Genomic DNA, 17,178 nt, shown 5'->3' with positions numbered 1-17,178 from the left:
GAATGCCTCTACCACTGTTTGTAATTAAATTAGAATTGCATATAACTTTCAAATTGAGTTTATATAACCAATGAACTATATCTCTAGTGGTATGTGCATTTTGTAACAATATCTACTAAGATTGTGGCATAAAATTCTCCCACAAACGCCCATTTCTCTCTAAATTATCTATCCAAATCATAAAACAAAACATTACAAAAATTTAAGTTTAAAATTAGTTTACAAAAAGCATTGATTTTTTAGATTTTTTTGCATCCATAAGGCTGATTGGACATTAAGGTTATTTGAGCAATCAAGTAGCAAAAAATAGAAACTGAGCTACTATAACTAATGAGTTATAGTGTAATCATGCAACATGAAGAAGTCAAAAACTAGATAGCCAAACTCAAATTAATTACAAAACTAACTATTAGCTTATTTGTAAGGTACAACCTCCATTGCCAAAACACTAACCATTGCATCCATTTAATCTAACCTTCATCAAACAACCTCACTACAACCTTCACCCTAAGCTTCTAATTTCTTATGTGTGAAATAAATTGTCATACACTAATATTTTATAAGATAAATAAACACTGTTAATTATAAAGCATAAGCATGATTTGTATTGGATAAACTCTTAGCATCATCTATTAAGAAAAAATATAAATGCATTTATTAGTTTCATTTTATTTTTGTAGTTTTATACATGACTTCTAAAATCAATTTTAATCCATCATGTTGCATGATAATTAAACAATTTTTAAAATTGAACTATAATTATCTCAACTTTTAAAATTTCGCTAAAATTACCAAAATTTTAAAATTTATTTAGATTTTTAACAAGGTTGAAATATTTAGGTTTTTATATTTATTAAATCAACTAATAAAGTGAAACATCACTATGAATTTGAAGATTCTATGATAAAAATAAAATGTATGATTATTTTACTTTTTATTTGGTTTTTGTTTTTGTTTTTGCAGGTTTAGGAGGGTCGGTCATGAACACCAAGAGAATATATGAGGGGTAAAGAAATATTTTACAATATTAATTCTTGAGAGTAGATTACTGAATAAACAACTACTTTTAACTTTTAAGACTTTATTTAATTTCAACATTAGTGAAAAATGTGATATTACCGATGAACATTAAGGTATATATACAAACAGATTCGCATAAAATCTCACAATATAAATAAGGTTCAATATCTTTCATATAGAGTGGCGGAGCCAGAGATGGGGGAGGGGCGCTGGCCAGCTTTATAAGTGTTAATTATAACACCTATATGCATCTCATTTTGAAGTGTCTTAATTTAGATATTTTATTTTTATTTTCAAATAATTTTACATTATATTCATTTTTACCTTTCTTTTCTAGTCATATTGAATTAACTTTTATGAAAAGCTTCACTACAGTTAATAAAAGAAATTAGAAAAATATATTTTGATAAGAATTTTATTGATTTTTATAAAATAAACTGAGACTTTTAAAATATAATGAGAGAGTATTTAATTAGTTAGTCTTTTAAATTATTTAAATTGCTTTTGCCGACCAGAGTACACTAAGGAGTAGCCTGGTGGTTGGATCGCTTCTAGCTAAACATCCAATGCTCGCACCCCCACGGTCTCAATTTCCATCTCTCAAAACTCGTGTATATAATAATAATAATAATAAGAATAATAATAATAATAATAATTATTATTATTATTATATATTTGTTTCACTAAAACCTTAAAATTCATTATATTTTATTCTCTAATAGTTTGAAAAATAGTTTTTTTCATTATTCTTGAGTAAATTTTCTTTATTTTCTTTGTACTTTTATATAAATTAATTTAACTAAAATTATAAAATAATTATATTTAATTATACGTGTTGCATTATTTATATCGGTTCAAAAAAGCCAAATTGTTTCGACATTTTATAAATTTATTCAAAACCCTCATTCATTCCAATATGATAAATTCGCTGGAAATTAATTTAATTTAATTTTATTAATTTAATTGTTCTAATTAATCACCTCAGTACAATTGCCTTTTCTATTTATTGTGAGCTTTAAAATTCTTATTTTTTCATTATAAGTTAGATTTGGCAATTATGAAAAAATAATTTTGCTAGCTTAAGAGTTAGTATAGGAATTCAACCAAACATTAGAGTGTAAGAGCTAAAAGATTAGTAATATTTAATTGGTTGTGAAAAATGTTGTGAAAATTTAAATTAAATAATTAAAAAGGTTTGGACCTTTTGAACTATTAAGCCTTATTTGTATTGGTATTTTTTTTGATTTAATTAGCAATTGTGATTTATTTATTTATGACTGATAATTTAATCTCTTATTATTTGGGTAGTTTTGAAGTAAGAATCCATGAATTTCTGTGTGTATTTTATATAAGTGAATTGATTAGTTAATATTTGATGAAATGAGAGGATTAATACTTGATGAATAAATATTTGATGGGTTGGTGAATTATATAACTATATTTAATATAATTCATAATTGCTTCTTAAATTTCGAAAAAGCAGAATGATATTGTTTTAATTGGGGTAAACAATATGTTGTTTGAGCTACAATTTAAAATTTTATCCTCATGAACAAAAACAATGTGCTTTTAGTAGCCAGTCACAGAAGAATAAAAGAAATAAGCAAAAATTATGGATGAAGCGCTCGTAGCGGAAAGAAATTTATAACTCTACTATTTTTTATATATATGTCTATGATCTATTTATATATTATATTGTTTTTGATAATTTGGGAGGAGGAGCGCTTGTGGAAGAAATCGAACCCACGACCTAACAATTTGCTATCTAGCGTTTATACCATTTGAACTATAACTCATTGGTTATTTATTTATTATATATGTTTTGCATAAGGGCATATGGCATTTTTGAGTTCTGTTAAATTCATTTTTAAATAGAAAGATTAGTTGCTATGTAATAATTATCATTATTAAAAACAAAATAGGGGTAACAATTGTGAAGGAAAAAAATCAAACATTAGATACAAAATATGATAATGAATGAAAGAACAATACAAGTATTTTGAAGAACATCCATCTTAGCAAATAATATTTTAATCATGTCAACATCATTTTAAGGAAAAAACATATACTTTGATAGATATGTATATATAATAGATTAATAGTAATGTTTTAATCACATAACCCATCAACAATTTAAAGTTTTCTGATCGAATTGTTTGTTTTATACTCTTATGCAGCGCTATAGTCTTATTCATTGATGAAGATCAAAATTATATAAAAAAATCATATACTGAAAACAAATTTTTAATTTTTAATCTAAAATAATATTAACAAACAATATAAAATACAAGTAATAAGTAAATTGACGAAACGGCAAATGTAGATATAGATACCGCATATTTTGACCGAACGAGAAGCAAGAGTTCCGTTAGAGCGGATAATTGAATTTATCCTTTTTTTCTGATAGACCAACCACACACATGACCCGTTTGATTCACCGAAATTTAGTATTTCGGATCATTATTGTCAATGAAATTTTTAAAAGTTAGATCGATAACCATGCAAATCTTAAATTTATAAAAAATTGACTCTAAACTCCGACAAATACTAGAAATTTTTTAATAACTTAAAAAAACAAGCTATAAAATAAACATACAACCATAAAAAGTTTATTAAACAAAAAAAATCTATAACGGATAGATAAATTTCATTTCTATTTTTTTTACTGGTCATAGTGTTAGGCCTACATTAATAGCCTATTTATAATGAAGGATGTTCATTTGATGAATGGGCCAGGCCCAAGTTAAAATAGAATACGACCTGAACTCCAAGAAGGTACTGTAGTAATAATTAATCTAAATTTATTCATATTTTGTACTCTTTCAGAAATAATTAATACAATAAGTATAAAACGTGATTTTAAATTGATAAAAATAATAAATATTAATTAATTGAGTATGATGTACATGTTTAGTTACGCAATTACCCTTACCAAAAAACCAAAAGCTTAATGCATCAAAAGCCTTCTGTATTTCAATTTTTTGTTTATATAATATTTTTTAAAATTTATTATTTATTAGATTCTTATACTATTATTTTTTTATTTAATAGGTTTTTTTATATATGAAAATTGTGATGGTGTAACTTAGTCACTGTTAAATAGTTAATATTTTTTTTTATATCAAACTAATAAAAAGCTTTTATATTTCTAAATTTTTGTCTATCCAATCCTTTATTTAAGTTTTTTTATTCAATAAGCTTTTTATTTATAATTTTTTATATATTTGATCTCTTTTCAAATTTGATGATGTAGTTTATTTTACCAATTTATCGAATCAGATATCACGCATCTTTCACGGTCCCTTTCCGTCTAATAAAGAACCTACAGATCCAGAATAGATTAAGTAAAAAACTAGATACATACCAAAATTTAGAAACAAGATCAGATAAATAAATATCTAAAAGTAGAGGTCCTAAAGATAGGTCTGGCCCAGGCCAAATTCTGGATGGTAGTTAGGAGTTAGGACCATGTCCTGTACTATGTATTGAAGGATAGAAAGTAGATGGGCCATAACCCAATAGATTTTATCTGGGCCTTTATTTCTGGCCTACACCTCACTTATTTCATATAACTGCTCCTATAAGTGGAGGCTTCTGAGCTCCATTGGAGCTTGCAGCTAGTCACGCCATCCACCCTAAACACTACAAGATGATGGTCTATTTTGGAAGAAAAGTGCAAGGATCAAAATGTAAAAAACTAATAATCTGAGGAGCGGACAGCAATATCTTAAAACTTGTACATCTAAATTATATCATCTATTTCGGATAAGTCCTATTAAAGGTTTAAATTAATTCAATTAGTATGGTTAATTAGGTTTGATCCATATTATTATTTTGATTCTCTAACGGTTAATTTTAAAAAAAAAAATATAGTTTTTTTATTTTATAAATACTTTTTTATAAATTTATTGGTTTAATCAAATTAATCGACTAATTCAACATGTTAATTTTGTTTTTAGTTTAGATTTAATTTATTTTTTTGTTAAAAGTTAACAATTCTATAGACTTGATCAAAGAGATGAAATAATTTGATTTTAATTAAATCAGTCCATTTTAAATGGCAATGAACAATTTATTCTCCCCTAATAAAGAGTATGTAAATAGGTAAATGTGGTATTTTATAAGGTTCAGATGGGAATAGAGGAGAGGAGGAGTTGGGTTTGACGTTGGAAGAAGAAGTCGAGATTTATAATTTTTTTATGAGGTTAATATAATAAGTTCTAATGGAGTTAAAGAGACATATACTTTTAACTTTTAAAAATCTATAAAGTTTAAAAAAATTATAAATTTATCCCAAATTTGCTAACTCGCTGAAAATTTATTCGATTATCCAAAATTGATTCAATATTTTTTAGAATCACGAGATATTTTAATTGATAATTATTTTATTTAAAAAAAAACGTGCATTCAATTATCATATGTGTATAATTAATTTAATTTCGAAAAATTAGATAAATTTCCAGCAGATTGGTTAAATTGTGATAAAATTTACAACTTTTACAAGATTTAGATAAATTTTTAAAAAGTCATTTTTTTGACACTATTGGACTTTAATATAAAGGTTAATGTCAAAAAAACTCTTGAACTTTACACGTTTTCTCATTTTAATCATGAAGTTTAAATTTTCTCATTTTTATACACGAAGTACCACTTTTTTCTAAATTCATACACGGTGTTGAGGTGGCACTCATTTATTGGTGTAAAATGACCTCCACCTCAGCGAATTACACCAATGGAGCCGTGACATCTCAGCACCGTGCATAAATTTGAAAAAAAGTGATAGTTCGTGCATGAAAATGAGAAAATTTAAAGTACATAATTAAAATGAAAAAACATGTAAAGTTCGTGAATTTTTATGACATTACCCTTTAATATAAACACCAAATGATACTATGTATTATTATTTTTTTAAAAAGTTAAAATAAAATTTTAAGAAAAATTAATTTATATTTTTTTTATCAAATTATTAATTTTATTAAAATAAAATTTTATCCAAAAGTTCAATTTATAAGCTTGATAGTCTTCCATCACAGGCTCTGTTAATGGAGTTATTAAACGCGGTATGATAGAATGAAGAATGTCCCCATTATTAGTTGGAAAAAGCTTTTGAAATGTCCACATACATACAAATATATGAATGTAAAAAGTTTGGTCTTTTTGATAGATTTGGCAGCTCATCCCTTTATGTTAGGTTAGGTGACTTCTTATTCTGCATTATCTACATCAATTCCATCTTATTCACACCCTCCCAATATTTATTTCAATATATATATACACTTTTTTCCATAATTCATATTTTATTTTCAATTTGCATACAAAATTAACAGTAAATTACTAGTAATTTATGTCAAAAATTTCTTATATGTGCCAATATAAATTTGTCCTATCACTTGATATGCTTGTTGCTACATGAGCAATTTTTGTTCAAACTCGCTATAATTAACCTCTTGTAAATTAAAAATGACAACTCAGCTATTAAAATATATCAAATAAAACCCCAAGGCGTAGATGAGTTGGTAAGGCGCTCTTCTAGCTTAAGTGAGGTCGCGGGTTCGAACCGTACTCATGTATGCAGCCGTTTAAAATTTGGAGCCAAAGTTTGCCTCCCGCAAGGGACCTACACGGCTCGAGTGGGGATTAGTCTGAATGTGGAAGGTTTAAAGGTGTCGTCTCATAGTTGAGACCCGTTCAGGAAACCTCATGTACCCTGTACCCAAAAATATATCAAATAATATTTCAATAATTTTCTGAAAAAAGTCTTACAATTTTAGTAACCGTAATTCCTCATACATCTAGTGATTGTTTTATCTTTTGTGAGCAATTCGTTGCATTTTGGTCTTTCTATTTTTTTTTATGTAAGAATTTTGTGAATTTCAATAATTATGACTGACAGATTAATGAACAAAAAGAAAATTAAATTGTATGGTTTAGTTGGGAGTTCTCTCTCATAAGGCGAGATTTCTGATTCAAACATCTGCATACACATTTGTAGAAATCTATTTTTTACAGGACACGATTGAAGCCCCGTTCGACTTTTATGTTACTAAAAGCATATTAATACATGAGATTTTATTATTCAATTTCCATCTATGATAAAAAGAAGTATAATTTTCTCAATAAATATTCCTTTTACCTATAGAATTCAACATTATTCACCGAAGTCAAACTCCTTATCACTTAAAAAAAAAATATAATCCTCCTCCAACTGCTATTACTTTTTATTCTACATGTGTATGATATTTTTAATAAATTATAATGACTTTTCACGAAAAGCTAAAAGTTTTTTAAATTTTTATGGTTCACATTTGACTAATAAATCTAATTGGACAAATAAATCAACTAAACATTTGACAAAATTAACAGTCTCTTTTAATTTATACTACTATTAAATCAACTAAAGTAGCAATTAAATTGACCTAAGATAAAACATCAAAAGCCCCACAAAAACAGATGGGAGAAGGGAGTGATAGCGTGGAAACAAACTATAGAATTGAGAATTAAGTCAAACCTAATATTTAGCTGTAGAGTCAAAATCAGAAGCACATGGTGTGCATGGGGTGGGTCCCTTTTCTTTGATTTCTCAATCCTATCGATTACTAGCCGTTGAAATGTGGACTACCATCAACGTTATCATAAGGCTTATATAGTTCCCACGTCAGGTGATTATTCCTCTGGTTGGGTTCCCTTTTGGGCCCACTCTTATTAGGCCTTTTATCATAGACTTTTTTAGACAGATTACGGGCTTAGCCCAAACTAATTAGAGATATACGGCCCTAGGTTTCAAAATTGAGATTTGTTATTTCATCTCCCTAAATTCGAATTTTAACCTTTTTCCTTATAATTTTTATACTTTCAAAAACTGAAGAATACGGTTTCGGAAATCAGAGATATTGCATGTCCAGATTCTTGCGAGATTCGCGCATTCCGTTTCTCCATTCACTCATCCGTTTCCATTTTCTTTAAACTTCCCATATTCAGTTGTTTTTCATATTTTGAATTCGGAATGGTGTCAACTAGGTCAGCTTCCAAAAATTCACCCCCTCAAAAAATGAAGAAATCCACATCTAGTCCGAGTTCTAGCAAAAGAAAAATTGAGTTTAATGCAATTCCGGCGACAATGAAGAATCGTCGAAAGGCTGTGCGTGAAGATGACGACAGTGACTTCGAGGATTTTGATATCCCTCCGAAGAAGATGGATAGGCCTGTTTCATATGCGGGTTTTCCTAAAAAGGTATTTAAATTTTTTGATAGGTTCGGTTATATAGTTTATAATAGTGTTTCGTTGTATGTGTTTGATTTGTTTCAGTAAGTGTTTGGATTTCTTTAGTAAAAATTTAAAAGAATCATATGCTAATGTTTTTTTGTTTCTGTTAGTCAATTACTTTGATTGTGTGAATTTACTATTTAAGTTTATTCGAATGATTTTTATGTAGGATTGGGATTATTACATACAACCCTCGGACCGTTTTCCTGTTAAGGTTACCCATCATTCCGGTGAAAAAGTTATTTCAAACATTAAAAGAACTTTGACTCCAGAAACATTAGCAAAATTTTCATCTACATGTTTTGGAAAATTTATAGAAATGCAGGATGTTAAATTTCAATATCAATTGATTCACGCTTTATTGTTGAGAGAGGTTAAGCAACCTGTTTTTTACGAGCTTTGGTTAAAGGTTTCCGGGAAATTACTGAAATTTTCAATTGATGAATTTTCATTAATAACGGGTCTTAAGTGTTGTGGTAACGCTGACAAGAAACCTTTTCTGAAAACAGACTCTGATTTTAAGGCAAATTGTTTTGGAAATGTTGAAAAAGTTACTAAAAAATGGGTGGAGGACTGTTTTCTTCAAAAACGTTGGTCAAACGAAGATGAGGCTTTAAAACTTGCTCTTTTGTACTTTGTTGAGATATTTTTATATAATAACAAGCCATGTTCCTATGTTCGTGATGAACATATAAATATGATTGGTAATGGTGAATTTGAAAATTTTCCGTGGGGTAAAGACGTGTTTCAAAGAACTATTGAATTTTTGAAAAGCAAATTAGCTTCTGTCAAAGGATGTGATTTTTTAAAAAAATCTCCTAATATTGGTATACCTCCTACTCAAGTCCGATATGATGGGTTTCCTTTGGCATTTCAAACATGGTTCTTGGAGTGTTGCCCGGCTGCCAATGGAATTTTGGGAAGTTCTTCTGGCGAAGCTATCCCTCGTATATTGAGGTGGACAGTTCCACTTGCACGGGATCGTGAGTACTTGACACGCAATATTTTCAACCAATCTGCAGAAGATGTACGTATATATTTTAATTAATTGTAGTTATAGGTGTAGTTATTTTTCAAAATAGTTTATTAACTGTTAGTTGTTAATATTAGTTACTAGGTGGTTAATTCTTCACTTATATTGTTGGTTAACTATTGGATACTGTATGACTAACCATTAGTTAACTGTTTTTTATTGGCTGCTAACAAAACACTATCTGTATGCATATGCAGCTGAAATTGTGCAACCTAAAGCCAACTGAGGAAGAGAGGTCAGTTCTTGTGTTAGATGCTATGTTCTTGAAAGGAAAACGTAAAGTGGTCTTCGAGGAAACAACACATGTTGGACATAGGGATTCCAAGTTGAATGGAAAGATTAGAAAGATGTATAGCGAGTTCTCATTATTCAAGTCCTATGTTGAGCTTCAATTTGCTGAAGTTTTAAGTGTCTTGTCTGAGTTGAAGAGTGTTTTGAGTGTGAATGATCATCGCGCACATGTGACGGTAAACGGTTCAATCATAAGTAAACTTTTTTTATACTTTTTTATATGTGTTAAGCATATTTTAGTTAATATATGTTAGGCCTTTACTCACTGTATGGTTAACCATTAGATACTATTTGGTTAACCATTATGTACTATATGGTTAACCACTAGTTACTATATGGTTAACCACATACTATCAACTGGTCGATAACGATAGGTTACTAGATGGTCAACCACACGTAATATCATTACAGTTTAATGTTTTTTTAATGTATGTTCAATGTTTGTGTAGGAGGATATGCCTGAAAATGTTTCGGCCGCAAAAGCTACCCAAAGTATGCCCAAGAACTCTAATGACGGGGCCGATGACGCTGTGGAAAGACATACAGCTGATAATGAATCGGCTCCGCCAATTTTGGATCAGATTCAAAATGATGGGAATGATGTTGATAAGGAACCCGAAGATGACTTTAATTGTGCTACTGAGACGGTTGGTCATGAAGAAGAAATTAACAAGGTGTTTTATTCATTTACGAGGTTATATTATTCCGCAATATTTTGTACGTTTCTTTTTTATGATTTTCATTTTCATAATACATTTTTTAATGTTTTAAGGTCTCTGACGAGAATGTTCAAACACCTGTTCATTATTTTGAGGATATCGATCCAAGTGCTTTACATAAAGCTGTTGACAAAGTTGAAAGAGAGTATGAAAAAGCACGTGTTGGTGAGGTAATCATTTATATACGTCCGGAAACATTCTAATTTAGTTGTTTATATATTTGATAACATCTTAACGATTTTTTTTCTCAATTTTTTTTAGGAGGCAGCTGCAGTTTGTAATGTTGTTATGGATATGCCTTTTACAAAGCGTAAAGGATTTCACCCCCTAGATGATAATCTTGGCATTCCTACAACTTTTCCAGATCAAATCGACTTCCTTTGTTGGATTGAAGTAGGAATTAGGCAAAATAGAGTGTGAGTTTCATTTCAGCATTTTATATATAATTAAATTACATTTCAGTAGGTGTGTAATATATTTTTTATGCTATCAATGGTTTGCTACATATATACTAATGGTATACCAACTGTTTATTTACTATAATATGCTTATTAATTTCACATTATCCGTTTACTGTTGTCAATGTTTGTAGGAGAGACGTATATACGCCAAAAGACAATATTTTGCCCCAAGCGTTAAACTTTGAAGTTGCAAGCATTTCCGATAAGAAATGGTTTTATTCTTTGGTTTATGGCGGAAAATTTTTAGACGATTCTGTAAGCATTTGACAATTATATTTTTTTTGTATAATCAGCCATTGTTTAATATAAGTACTGATTGCTTTTTTAATGTCTGCCATTTTTCAGCATATCGATATCGTTATGTATTACATTCGCAAGAAAGCAAAGTACAATCCACACAACGGAATGCGAATAACGACAACAGACTGTTTATTTGACAACAGATTGATGGGTTTGTTTAAACTCTATTTGAAGAACAAGGGAGATGTAACAACAATCCAGGATATTAACATTGTGACTGATTATGTGCAAGGACACGGTATGCTATGCAACACACATTGGAAGGATGTCGACGAGGTCCTCTTCCCAATGCATTTAGGGAAAAAAAAACATTGGATATTGGGGCGCTTAGTGTTCAAAGATAGGCGTATATACATCTACAATTCTTTGAAGTCTCCAACAGCCCGTTTTGATGCCCAGGAAGCCGCTGTCAAATATTCAATGGTGATTCCCAAAATGTTGGCTCTTTTGGATTTTTATGATCTTCGGCCGGATATTGATTTGACATCTACTGCTTATCGACATATATCTGTTGGTGCTCCATTTGTTATTGTTCATGTCGATGGTCTGCCAACCCAGGACGATAGGTTAGTTTATTTTCCATCTGAATTTGTCTTAAGTAATTCAACATCTGATTTACTATTTTTCTTACAGTGATTGTGGTGCCTTTATTTTGGCCTTTGCTGAGCATTTGATACAGAACCGACCTATGCCACCTGATTTTGAGATCATTAATCATCGTGAACGTCTTGGTTGGCTTTTGTATCGATATGGACAAATGAAGCTTCAAGATAACGTGGTCAGCGACGAGGAAGTTGAACCGAAACCTAAACTGAAGTCCGGGAGACCGAAGAAAATTGCTAAACAAATCATAGAGTAGTGTGTACTTTTTTGTTGTTATCAGTTTTTGTTATGTTAGTACGTTATTACTAATGTTACAGTTGGCTAACAGTTGGCCGACTAACGATATCGATACATTTTTGTTTGCCAATTGGCTTATATCAGGGTACTATTTGGCATACTAATTTGGTTCCCTAATTTTTCTTTATTGCTTCTCGGTTTTTTATGGCTTTTCTTGTTTTTTCTTTATTTTTCTTGAAGAGTCACTGCTGTGTTTTTTATTGGATATTTGTTTGTATTTGAAAATATTCAGCCGCTTTTAGGTTCAGGCATGAATTTAATCACTATTGTAATTCGGTTTGGGATGAGTGTCACTTTTGTTGTGGTTGTTTGTACGAGAATTATCTGTTAGTACTTCATTAGTAATTTTACAGTTGGATAATAGTTGGCCGACTATTACCAAACTTAATACATTTTGTAGTTGCCAATTGGATTATAGTTGGATACTATTTGGAATACTAAATTATATTGTTGTCTGGATATTTGTGTTTTAATCATTTTATTTTCTAGATATGTTGTAATGCTATTAGGTACATATTTGGTTACTATTTGGATAACAAATCATACGTTCTAATTAAAACAAACTTGTCAAATATGCATCTCACATTAATTATCATCTAGACAGTACACACTTCATACATTTATTACTAAATTTTTCTTCTTATTTATCTTTTAATGTCAAAACAGCATAAGAACAATTGTAAAAATCATAAAAATGCAACTAAGGAAATACCAATTAATGATCCGATGTAAACTAAAACAATTGTAGTAATTTCTTCTATCATATATATTCCTACTTTGGTATGCCCCGACAAGTCTTCTTATTATGTCCCTTTTTTCCACATCGGCTGCAGTTGATTGTTCCGCTTCCTTCCGCATATCCCTTTATTCTTTGTTTTTTTGGTCGCCCCGCTGGTAGCTTCACGATAGGAGGTCGAACTTCAATACTTTCAACTTCATAAGGCACATCCCATTCACTTTTACTAGGCACAGGATAAACAACTGCCTCATAAACTTTCAGAAAATTTTCCTTGGTGAAAAATTGAGAACAATATTGATATGGATCTAAATGAAACTTGGTCAAAACTGCAATGGCGTGTGGGCACGGGATTTCATCGATTTGAAACCTTCCACAAGAGCACTCCTTCTCTTTTAGCTTCACTGTCATAGTGCCACCACCATCTTCGACACTATATATTAAGGTTACTGATGGTATAACCTGTCAAGTTCATAGTTAGACAATAGTTAGTTTAGTGATGTTTAACTTGAAAAGTACATAGTTAGACAATAGTTAGTATACTGTTGGTCAATTTTCGCAATTGAACACATACTAAAATGTAATAGTAATGTATCAAAATAAATTTTAAACCAAAAAACTTATTATCTCAGATTGTTACCTTCATTGTCATAGATGTCGCATAATTTTCCCTCAGTTCATTTTCTGCTCTATTCGTCAATTTTGTTCCCGTTGATAGTGCAATATTCCTATTCTTATATGTCCATTCTTGGACTAGACGCCTCACATACTCTAAGAGTGTTGATATAGGCAATTCCCTGGCTGCCTTTAGCGATGCATTAATCGACTCAGCAATGTTCGATGTCATTGTAGAGTATCTGTTAGCCTTTGCACGTGATCTTGCCCATTTATCAAATCCAATTCCTTCAAGGTACGGTCGTATTCCTGCGTTCATGCTATCGAGCTCTTCCATGAAGTAGTTAAAACCAGTTAATGTGTATGCTCTCGCAGCCCCAAAAAAATTGTCCCTCAACCTTTTCGCATTTACTCTAAAGTGTTTTTTTATGTTACCCAAGAGATGATACATGCAAATTACATGTCTAGCTTCTGGAAAAACTGTTCCTGCAGCATTAGATATGCTTTCATGCCTATCGGAAACGATGCACAAGTTGTCCTTCTTCTCAAAAGTTTCTTTCAGTTTTATAAAAAAATATTTCCAGGATTCATTATTTTCGGAATCAACTACACAAAATGCTAGTGGAAAAATTTTACCATTCCCATCTTGTGTCGATGCAGTAAGTAGGGTTCCGCCGTAGTTCGATTTTAAAAACGTCCCGTCCACTACAATAACCGGTCTACAATAGATCCAACCTTTTCTAGATGCATCCAGAGCCATGAAAACATATTTAAATCTGTTTCCTTCAGATCTAATCAAATCAACAACTGATCCGGGGTTCGTTTGCCTTACCATATGTAAGAAACTAGGCAAAACAGAATACGATTCCCGCGGTATACCACGAACGGTATCAAGCGCCTTCCCTCTCGACCTCCATGCCTTATTGTAAGACAAAACCACCCCATATTTTTTTTGCATGTCAGTTATGATGTCTGCCGGCGTGTACACTGTTTTGACATTGAAGAACCTCGATTTGATAACTTCACCAATTATTGCAGCGGTTGCTTGCCGTTTCTCTTCCATTCTGATTTCAGTGGGACAAGTATGGATGTTGTTTAATCGTCTAATAACAAACATCTTTGTTTTCCCGTCGCTAGAAGCCCTCACAACCCAATTACAACTGTCATCTATACAATTTACCAAATATTCCTTCGTACACGACTTACTCACTTTAAATTGAAAATGATTCTCAATTGCATAAAAACTAAGACAAGATTGAAGATACCTTTTGTCTTTGAATACTTGTCCAATATAAACTTCTTTCACACTGGTGGTGGACACAATTTCTGAATCAGCTGGTATACTGAAGGTCTCCTCTTCTGTACAATCTGAGTTTTTGCATATCAATTCAACATATTTCACAATATCAAAGCTCGTGTTACCTGAGAATGATTCTTCCATTGGCTCTTCTTCAAAATTATTCAAAGGTACATTGTTGATATCAATCATAAGTTGATGATTTTCAACTTGGTTCGCCGTGACACACAAAGGAAAGTGAGTCATTCTCGCTTCGTTTCTTTTCAGTTCTATGTAGAACTGCACACTTTCATCATCATCGATATCCACTGGCTGCTGATTAGGTTCCAATTGATATTTGATATCTAAATTGGTTTGCCAACTATTCTCTTTCAGTACACCACATATCAGCAATTTCAGCATTTCAAAATCCGTGTCCTCCTTAAGCAAAACTCCTTTGATTTTGTAATTCGAGTAGTTAAAACTGTCATCCCATACGCCGTTGCAGTAAAGAATTATTTTCAATGTCGTCATTCCTACATAAAAACATGTGCAAACGTTTATTATCCTCATTACTTCAATATTTACAACCAATGGTTAACCTAACAATTTGACATTGTTCTTTAATAAAAACAGTTTTAATGAAAAACCCATATAAGCAAAATTAGTATTAATCTTAAACTAATTCTAATCAGTACCTACAATAGACCATTGGATATTCTCAATATTTCATAGTGTTCATCAATAAAAAAAATTATAATTCTGAAAACATATTTCAATTCTTTTTCATCGCCGATCACAACTTTTGTTATACTATAAATTTCAATATCAATTATAGACTTACTTGATTTCGGTTTATTACATCCGATTAGCTTCCTTCTTCATGATCTGATTATGAATCTCCGACTAGCTGAAATAATTGATCAAATCTGCTCTCTCTCTTTTTTGATTCAGTTCTCTGTAATCCCTTTTTTTTAAAACCGGATATCTTTGATTTCATGGATTCAAAGATCTTGTATATTAGGTAAGATTTTCGTGCATTTAAATTTTCGGAGCAATTTTAGGAGAATCTTAGATTGAGCTGACTGTTACCTTTTCTTCTTTCACGTCGTATTTATCTATTTTTTGAAAGTTAGTTTTGCAAGAAAAAAGATGAAAATTCTAATTATCAAAATGAAACATGTTGGGCGTAATTCTAAAATTATTTTGTCTTAAGTAGTGTAATTATCAATTTTTCTCTTTATCATATCTCTGTTGGCCCAACTTTTTTCCATTCCATTTGGGCCCACTTTACGTCTCTATTGTCGGGTAGACCCTCTTCTTTCATTTTCTCTTAAATTTCCCCCTTCTTTGATGGTGACTTTTATTTTGATTTTTCTTGAATATGATATAAATTATAATACACAAAAATCCTTTATAAAGTTACTCTTCTTTATCATAGATTAAAATATTACTAGAATTAGAAAAATACAAAGAGTATAATATATACCGACATATTTTATGTCGATCAAATTATTCGATAAGCCAAAAAAAATATATGAAAATGAAATTAGTAAAAGTAAAATTAACAGCTAGATTACATAACTGATTAGGGTTTCAGGTGATAGTTGAATCGAATGTCATGATTATAGTTTGATATCAAAAATCAGTTTGTCGGTGTCAAAAGGATTGATAAAAGATTGCATTCTATTAGCCAAACACTTTGGTATTATTTATTTTTGTTTATATAAATAGTGTTTGCACCAAAATTAAAAATATGGCTTAAAGGCCATAAAGCCCCTATTCTTTTCAAAAGATAAAAGAGGTATTATTAATGATTGGCTTAAATTAATTTTTAGAGGTTGACCAATTTTGACTTCAGAGGGTGATTTCTAAAAATTGACTGTTTGACTAGGAAGTTAATTTCTAGAGGTTGACTAGACTTTAGAAGTTGATTCCTAAAGGTTGATTTCTAAAGGTTGGTTCCTAAAGGTTGATTTCTAAAGGTTGGTTCCTAAAGGTTGATTTCTAAAGGTTGGTTCCTAAAGGTTGATTTCTAGAGGTTGACTAATGTTGACAGAAGTTAATTTCTAGAGGTTGGTTTCTAAAGGTTGATTTCTAGAAGTTGACTACTCCAGAAGCTAATTCAAAAAATCCAAGCCCAGTTGCAGAAGATTAAGCCCAAATTTGAGATGGCCATTAAATATTAATTTAAATGGCCCATAAGCCCAAGAAAGTCCATTCCAGAAGAAAAGAAGTTAAAAAGCACGTGCAGCAGAAGTAAAGACACGATTGGCAGTTCCTGAAGGTGGGGAAGAACGTGTGCAGTTGGTTCATGAAGCAGCAGTTTTCAAATGATGAAGCTATAAATAAGAGAAGAGCAGCCAATTTGCAGCCCCCGATCAAATCCAACAAAAACCAGCCCAAAGGCAAAAACACTCAACACTTAGCATTCTCAATTTTCTTCAATCAGTAAAGAACTTTACGATTGAACTTCTGCAATTTCTACTCAAACACCTGTATTTTCATTTCATTCAATTAGTAAACATATTTACAGTTGAATTTCTTTGTTTTAGCATTACTT

General features: G+C 30.6%; 2 protein-coding genes across 2 annotated transcripts; one reads left to right on the top strand and one right to left on the bottom strand.

Moving 5' to 3' along the window:
* The first annotated feature begins 8,023 nt into the window (after nucleotides 1-8,023).
* On the top strand, nucleotides 8,024-11,947 carry LOC126668725 (uncharacterized). The gene is made up of 9 exons (XM_050361907.1): nucleotides 8,024-8,251; nucleotides 8,454-9,311; nucleotides 9,515-9,784; nucleotides 10,058-10,282; nucleotides 10,381-10,497; nucleotides 10,589-10,743; nucleotides 10,920-11,043; nucleotides 11,134-11,654; nucleotides 11,722-11,947. The coding sequence occupies exons 1-9, from the start codon at nucleotides 8,024-8,026 to the stop codon at nucleotides 11,945-11,947; spliced, it is 2,724 nt and encodes a 907-aa protein (XP_050217864.1).
* Nucleotides 11,948-12,760: 813 nt separating this feature from the next.
* On the bottom strand, nucleotides 12,761-15,149 carry LOC126668724 (uncharacterized). The gene is made up of 2 exons (XM_050361906.1): nucleotides 13,365-15,149; nucleotides 12,761-13,186 (listed from the first exon to the last, which is right to left on the bottom strand). Exons 1-2 carry the CDS (start codon nucleotides 15,147-15,149, stop codon nucleotides 12,761-12,763), a joined length of 2,211 nt encoding a protein of 736 aa, XP_050217863.1.
* Between the last annotated feature and the right edge of the window lie 2,029 nt (nucleotides 15,150-17,178).

Source organism: Mercurialis annua, linkage group LG2 (genome assembly GCF_937616625.2).
Source record: "Mercurialis annua linkage group LG2, ddMerAnnu1.2, whole genome shotgun sequence".
Taxonomy (NCBI): domain Eukaryota; kingdom Viridiplantae; phylum Streptophyta; class Magnoliopsida; order Malpighiales; family Euphorbiaceae; genus Mercurialis; species Mercurialis annua.
Note: the sequence above shows the minus strand (reverse complement) of the source record. Positions and strands in the feature narration are given on the sequence as shown.

Bases quoted from the DNA above. Each gene is read 5' to 3' on its own strand.
- LOC126668725 (XM_050361907.1), top strand. From the start codon at position 8,024: ATGGTGTCAACTAGGTCAGCTTCCAAAAATTCACCCCCTCAAAAAATG. The intron at 10,283-10,380 runs GTGTTTTATTCA...TAATGTTTTAAG, and splicing joins ATGAAGAAGAAATTAACAAG to GTCTCTGACGAGAATGTTCA. The intron at 11,655-11,721 runs GTTAGTTTATTT...TTTTTCTTACAG, and splicing joins CTGCCAACCCAGGACGATAG to TGATTGTGGTGCCTTTATTT.
- LOC126668724 (XM_050361906.1), bottom strand. From the start codon at position 15,149: ATGACGACATTGAAAATAATTCTTTACTGCAACGGCGTATGGGATGAC. The intron at 13,187-13,364 runs GTAACAATCTGA...TGAACTTGACAG, and splicing joins CGACATCTATGACAATGAAG to GTTATACCATCAGTAACCTT.